This window comes from Idiotropiscis lumnitzeri, chromosome 19 (genome assembly GCF_059441095.1).
Source record: "Idiotropiscis lumnitzeri isolate Australia: NSW breed Sydney's pygmy pipehorse chromosome 19, RoL_Ilum_1.0, whole genome shotgun sequence".
Classification (NCBI taxonomy): domain Eukaryota; kingdom Metazoa; phylum Chordata; class Actinopteri; order Syngnathiformes; family Syngnathidae; genus Idiotropiscis; species Idiotropiscis lumnitzeri.
Window position 1 is genome coordinate 3282450 of NC_142409.1, and position 7257 is coordinate 3289706.

General features: G+C 42.6%; 1 protein-coding gene across 5 annotated transcripts in view; it reads right to left on the reverse strand.

Annotated features, from left to right (window-relative positions):
- Positions 1 to 1133: 1133 nt before the first annotated feature.
- tfap2a (transcription factor AP-2 alpha) overlaps positions 1134 to 7257 on the reverse strand; it is a 9977-nt gene continuing 3853 nt past the window's right edge. For all 5 annotated transcript variants that reach the window (XM_088283250.1, XM_088283253.1, XM_088283252.1 and 2 more), the window contains 4 exons: positions 5783 to 6005; positions 4875 to 4993; positions 3452 to 3593; positions 1134 to 2091 (listed from right to left, as the gene is read on the reverse strand). In XM_088283250.1, coding sequence (XP_088139376.1) covers positions 1806 to 2091; positions 3452 to 3593; positions 4875 to 4993; positions 5783 to 6005 — 770 coding nt within the window. In that variant the 3' untranslated portion in view covers positions 1134 to 1805. The remainder of the gene's footprint in view (positions 2092 to 3451; positions 3594 to 4874; positions 4994 to 5782; positions 6006 to 7257) is intronic.

The window sequence follows — 7257 nt, forward strand, 5'->3', positions numbered from 1 at the left end:
AAGATTGAAGTTGACAATATTTTTACAGAGCACCCCAATGAAATCTTCATCACCCAAAGTGAATGATAAGGATGAGCGAGATTACGCAACGGGTTTGCATGCATCTCTGCACACCCAATCAAGCCTAAAGGCCACACGCAGCAGCGACACAAAAAGAGAGAATCACACGACGGCAGTGATTACACTGAGAGGCAAACAACATCACAAATATTTGATGCATGTCTTCCAACAATGCTGCAGACCAGCAGGCCTGCGCAGACACCCCAGAGGGTTCCCTCTCTCTCTCTCTCTTGCACACTTCAAGCACGACCTGATGCTCATTGCCGGCCTGCATACCAATCCGAAGGTTTCATATTATTACTATTGTTGTTGTTATTATTATACTTTAGGGGAAACTATGAGTCGAGTATTGTAAAGGCGATATCGTCAAGGGAGACTTAAACTCAATTACTGCTGCATTTCACAATGGGAGAAAAAACACCCAAAAACACAATTTATAAACAAGCAGGCGTTTGAAGCAGTGAATAAAAATAAAAGTACAGATGAAGCGTATCAAATATTTATTTTTTTCTGGGCAACAAAGGAATATAATACATTGACAGGCATTGGGAACTATTGCCAGCACGTGTCTATACAATAACAGCTAAAATCGCCTCCAATTTTTGGACATTATCGGACAGAACAGGATATTAGGTAAACCCCAATAACGTGATTGGAACTTTTTTTTAAGAAAAAGAAAAAAATCCATTTATTGCTTTTATGGCGCTTCAAGGAGAGGACAGGAGGTGGTTTTTGATTGGCACGACACATACAATCTTGTATAAAAAATAGAAACACAAAAAAACACGTTCTCCTCAGGGTGTGAAATGAGCAAATAAACGGAATAAGGATGATATAGAGAGAGAGAAGTGGAAGTTTATTTCTATTCAATTTGTTCACTTGCTTCAATGTCGCCTCAGCATGCTACAAGAGGGCTGAATTGAAATATCCCAGAGAAATAAAATTTAAAAAAAGACCCCAAACTTCAGTTTTATTCCTAAGAACCATTAAATCACATGAAGAACTAACCGAATATTAAAACCCACTAAAACAGGAGGCACCAGATAAATAAAAAAAAAAAGGTTTCAACAATTCCCATTAAATTACACATAAATAAATATATACATACATGAACACTGATTCCCTTATATAACCGTGAATCGTGTTGAAATTCGAAAAAATAGTTCAAGTTGGTCGCTTGGAGAGAGAAGGAGAAGAGAGTTTGAAGTGATGACGTGGAGCTCTGTTGAATTTCTCCAAGTTATTATTCACAATACTGATAGAAGAATTCGTCCATCTTTGGGCTTCTTCTGTTTTTCTTTTTTTTTTTTTGTTTCACAAAATTCAAATGGGTCGCTGGATTTCAGTCCGTTGCTTGCAGCTCTTTCGAAAAAAAAGAAGAAGAAACTAGTGGGAGAACATCAGGCAGTCTTCTTTTGTGAGAAAACACACCTCATCCACACCCCAGAGCTGTTCTTTTCTTTCTTTTTTTCATAACAACAATAATAAGAATACAGCTGCTGGAAGATTCTTGTGTCGTTTTCCCAGCGAATTCCCCCCAAAATTGGCCGTCATTAAACAAAAAGGAAACATGGCGCAAGATCAGCAAGTGGCACGACTTTATCAATAGTATTTATAATATTTATATTGGATGGGTGGGAGAGCCCAGACAAAAAGAGGTGTGGGAGGGGCGGGGGGTGCGGCAAAAAAGAAAAGCCCCCCGGGGATTTGGCCCCTTAATGGAGAAGGGGGGGCAGCGGGGGGTATCACTTTCTGTGCTTCTCGTCTTTGTCGCCTTTAGTGCCGTTATCTGAGTGACTGTTGGGGTTGTTGTTGAGGTACATTTTGTCCATGGCTTTGATGGCTTCGGTCAGATAGTTCTGGAGGGCCGTGACGGCCGCGCACAGGGCCGGCGTGCCGAAGCCGTGCGAGATGAGACTGAAATGGGTCAAGCAGCTCTGGATTCCTGGTTCGAGGATGGGCTGCGGCCGCGAGTTCCCCAGCGGAGAGCGGTCCTGGGACAACAGGTCCGTGAACTCCTTGCACACTTGCCTGTGGAGACGCAACCACAAATGGCCTGTTAGTATGCTAATTCGTGTGCTTGTGGAAATAAAAAGAGCTGCACGTTTTGGTATTTTTCGCTCGAAGGGACTATCACGTGACCTGTCAGTCAGGTGATATGCACCTGCTCCATTTTTTACAGTTGAGATTTTTGGAAATCTCGTTTTCAGTTTTTCCCTCCTTTTGTGGAACAAAAATTCCCAATATTATTTGCAATATAATATAATGCAAATATTTATTTCAAATCAAGATCACATGATTTAGGAATCAAGTGGTATGCATCACCATTTTAGACAATTATTATTATTTTTTTTGTTGATTTATTTTCCTCTCATTTTAGACAAAAATAATAGTGATGATAATTGTTCTGTTAGTATGCTGCGAGAGCTGATGCAAAAAATCGTTTTATTTTATTTTAATCCCCTTAAAACGGAATATAACGTGTCCTGTCAATCGGTGACATGCAACTATTACATTATTGGTAGAATATTTTTGGTGCGTGTTTGTGTTTGCGTTTGTAGGTGTGTGTGTCCGTATCTGCGTGCATGCGTGCGTGTACGTGTGCGTGTATGTATGTGTGTGCGTGTATGTGTGGGTGTGTGTCGGTGTGCGCGCGAGTGCGGGTGTGTGTGTGTGTGAGGGGATGTGCGTGTGTGTGTGCGTGTGCGTGAGCGCGCCCGTGTGTGTGTGTGTGTGCGTGCGTGTGCATGTGCGTGTGCATGGGTGTGTCTGTATATATTTTACATTCTAATATTTTTTTGCGCTTTTTTCGACAAGGATAAAATACAATACAATACAATACAATACTCTATTTGGGTCTTCGATAAATGTAAAGTAAAATTTGTTATTATTTTTTATTGTTAGAAAAATTAATTCATTGCCAACACCACACATTACACATGCTCTATTTAAAATGTATTTTCTTTTTGTTTAAAACACAATTTTAAAATACGGCCCGCTGGATGCAAATGCAAATCAATTATCACGTGGCCTTGTGTTACGACATTGATGTGGTCCATTTTTTTTGCTATTGCTGTAATCTATATTTTTCTTGATTAATTTCGCTGATGTCGTGACTGTGCTCCTTGAACCCTAAAATCGCAACAATCAAATCAGACAAAGTACGATATCCACCCGCTCCCCTTTTCCCCATGTACCATGATCCAGCTCTAATCACAATGGTGCTTATTTCGAAGAGTTCACATGTAATGCATATGTACCGTATACATTTAAGCACTGGTCAACTTTGCCCCTAAAAAATAAAAAAGCTTTTGCATAATGTGTGCAACTGTTTCCTACAGATCGTATACGTGTCAAGCCGTGAGCTCATTAAAGCAGAGAATGCACTTACTTTGTAGCCAGTAGCATGTTTTTTCTTTGGACTTGTTCGTTTGGGTCGGAGTGCTGACGGTTTACATATTCAGCTACTGCCTTGGCGGGGAACTCGGTCTCACACACGTAACCAAAATCCCTGGCAAGATGCACTGCTTCGCCTGACAGAAAAGATGCAAGGGGAAGAGAAAAAAACATGAGCTTGGATGCGTTTGTCTATTATTACAAATGGTGACATCAAATCCCACAGCAGTTCACACACACGTGATCGAATTCGAAGTTGTTGCACCGGTGTGAGCAGCATCATTTATTATAATCAAAACACAATCCCAGCCGAATGAATGAAATAAAAATACACAATGTACGACTACTATCGTCTTTCCTGAAGGTGTGGCGAGAAAGCTTTTATGTGGAGGTGAACAATAACTCGCTTGAAATATTGAGCGAGTGTCGTGTTAGGCACCGAGTCATCGATTAGCAATGAAAGTCCAGAACTCATTAGCATACAGGTGAGCAAATTTCACTCACATCTCACGTTCCCTTGACATATTTAACCCGTTTTAATTCAATTTAACATTTAGTACCCTCAAAGTCATTGTTTTTAATTTCCTACAGAACCTCCTGCTCCAACTCCAAAAACAAGCTTGCGCTAATTAGCATCAAAGTAAAGTCAAGTATCTCCGAGTACATTCGTTTTCGTAATAAAAAAAACATAAATATTGGCAGCATTTTACTGAGCAAAACAAACCATCTAACTGCCACAATGCAGTATTCTTTCTCCGAAATTTGCGTTTACAATCCAAACAAAATAATGAATATTACATTAGTTTCTGCAACAATAATTAACAGAGACCAATGGAGCATCACCTTCTCCAAATTCAAAGTACACCGCTGAATAATGAGCTCTGCAAAGCACGATGTAGTTTGCTCAATAAACATATTCCCAAATAGGCTTCGCAGAAACGCGGTGAATATTTCAACATATATGCAACACAGCTGCACAAAATAAAGTGTCATTCAAACGAGACGTTATTAATGTTAGGAGCAATAAATCAATTGACTTTTCATCCACGTGGTGAAACGGCTCAGCGGCACCCAATAAACAAGCAGCACCCAATAATTAACACGACACACGCGGAGTCACCCCCTCAGCGCGTAAAAGTAGGCCACTCGTCGACCTATGCGTGGGGCTGTTGCAAGGGCCACAGAAAAGCCACTAGCTGCACTATCCACGCACAAACACACAGACACACGCACACGCACACACGCATACACACACCCTTCATGCTTTATTACTTGCAAGGCAAAGTCGCTCCACATTACACGCATGAGCGCATATGCTGATTTCCAACACAGACCGAGAAAAAGCTACGGAGGGGGGGGGGGGTGAGCCAGGACCCAGCATCGCGTTGTAAAACGTGATTTGCAGCAGCTCGACTCACCTTCTACTAATGACGTCAGCAATGTGACGTTGGCTGCCTTGCGTCTGCCCGCAGGTAGATTTAAGCCGATTTTATCCAGCTTCTCCCTCAAGGATCTCCCTCCATTCTTTGATTTGGCCCTGAAACAACAAAATAAAGCACACGTTCAGCGTGGTGGAATTTTCTGAGTTGGCTAATAAGTGAACAGAAGACACGCACACACACATGCAAAATAGGCTATATGCAAATATTCAAAATAAATCATATGAGTTTCAGAAATTGCAAAACGGGGCTCAAAATGGGTACCAAGTCGATTTTTAAACCAAAAAAAACTTGGGTAAAAATGACCAATCTGTTGTTGACCCATTTTGTCCTCATAATTGTTGTACTTAATTCAGGTCTGATTTTGTCCTGACATTATAAACACTATATTACTCAGTTTGAGTAACGGGGTATGAAGAACGTTTCTAATTTAAGTCTTCAAATTAGTACAATTTGGACACCTGTCATTAATAAACTCCCCAAAAAATGAGCCCTGGTGTCTCACTAGCAGACAAATACTGTGCAAAAATGAATAAATAAAGCCCTAGTTAATAGGCAGCTCTATTACAGGCTGCAGCACTTCAGTAGACAGTTCACCAGAGACCAATGTTTTCATGTGTAATGCCTTCAGTGGGCCTATAGAGCTGGGCTTGAAACAGCCTCCATTAATTTGAGACAAGGGGAGAGAGAGAGGGTGAAGTTAATATGGAATTTAACACACACCCCTCCTGCTTTAAATGCGGCAGCAAGGTGTCATGCTTGGTCGATTTTAATTATTCTTGGTACAGGGTGGTAGAGAGAGAAAAAGAGAGAGAGAGAGAGTGAGAGAGAGAGAGAGAGAGAGAGATGTTGAAATAAATGAAAGGCCTATTTTTTTTTCTTCTCACCTCCTAAGCACGCCGCCCAGCAGTGAAGCGTTGAGGCACTCGGGGGGCGAGAGGCGTCTCTGCACCTCGGCCACCGTCACCTTGTACTTGGACGTGGAGCTGAGCAGGGACAGGCGACCCGGAACCGAGCAGAACACCTCATTGGGGTTGACCACCCCACCGAAAAGGCCATCCTTGTTGATGGGGATGCCGGAGACGTTGTTCTTGGATAAAGACACTGGACCTAGAAGGGCCGAGGGAAAGGGGGGGGGGTGTTAGACGGGCGGGGGTCGTGCTCAGTGAATTTCATGCAATGCAAAGCCTTAACTAAATGAGATGGGAGGATTGAGGAGCACATGTGTAGACTCTCAGCAGCCTTGCCACGCCAAAATGAAAATCATACTTTAAAAAAATATGAACGTCCAAGCGTTTTATTTGAAGCCGCGTACAATGACGCGACCAGACATCTTGGCTATTACAAGCTAATATACAAGGTGCGATTTAAAACCTCAAATATTGAGCTAAATAAGAGCTATGGGTGGTGGTGGGTGCTGCTCGACGCTCTACGCTGACTGGCCTTCACGCTGTCTCGGTGCGCAGTAACCGGAGACAAAGAGGGCCTGTGCGCGCTTTTGGATGGATCAGTTGTGACATTAATGGCTCAGGGGAGCCTAATAGAGACAATGGGAGTCAAACGAACTCTTGAGATTACACATTTAAAAGGCCAATTATCATGTTGCAGATAAAAAGAGCGTGGAATAAAAACAAGAGCGATAATAACGCAGTACAAAAAATGAAAAGAGGGGAAATCTGAAAACGCTGCTGGTGAGCTCCAATTTGTCCTGGCAGAACGCATTAACAATAAAAGACCCCCTCGCTGTATCACACTCACACACACACATATAGTATATATAAAAGAACCAGCATAAGCCAACTAAATTGGCTTGAAACTAGATTTCAAAACGCTTGTGATTATACCAAAGTGCGTTTTCATGCCCCTCTTTTTCCCTGTCCAAGCGACACGCTCTCATCTCCCGCGCAGCATGCCCACGGTATATGCATGCGCTCCATCCACCGTCACCGACTTCCATTTTGAGCATTTGGACCGTGCAGCGTGTATATTGGCCTTCCACCAACCAGCGAAATCCAGTGGCCATTAATACAGCGGCGGGCCCCACAAAGCCCACCAGCCCCACTCAATTCATGTGCTCGCATGATGTGAAACGCTGACAGTAAATTCCATCAGCGAGAAAGACGAAGAGGAGGAGGAGGGGAGGAAGGTGCAGCCCAGTTTGATGCACTTGGAAAGCATGTAATGAAAAATAGGCTAGCGCATATTAGGATCAGTCAGGCATTACGGCATTGAGTTCTCTCGAGCAGAATGGCGTGCGTGTGTGTGTGTGTGTGTGTGAGTGCGCATGTGTGTCTGCGTGTGCATGCGTTTGTGTGTAAACTTGCAGAAACACGCATGATCTATCTGAGAGGAAATTGCTTAC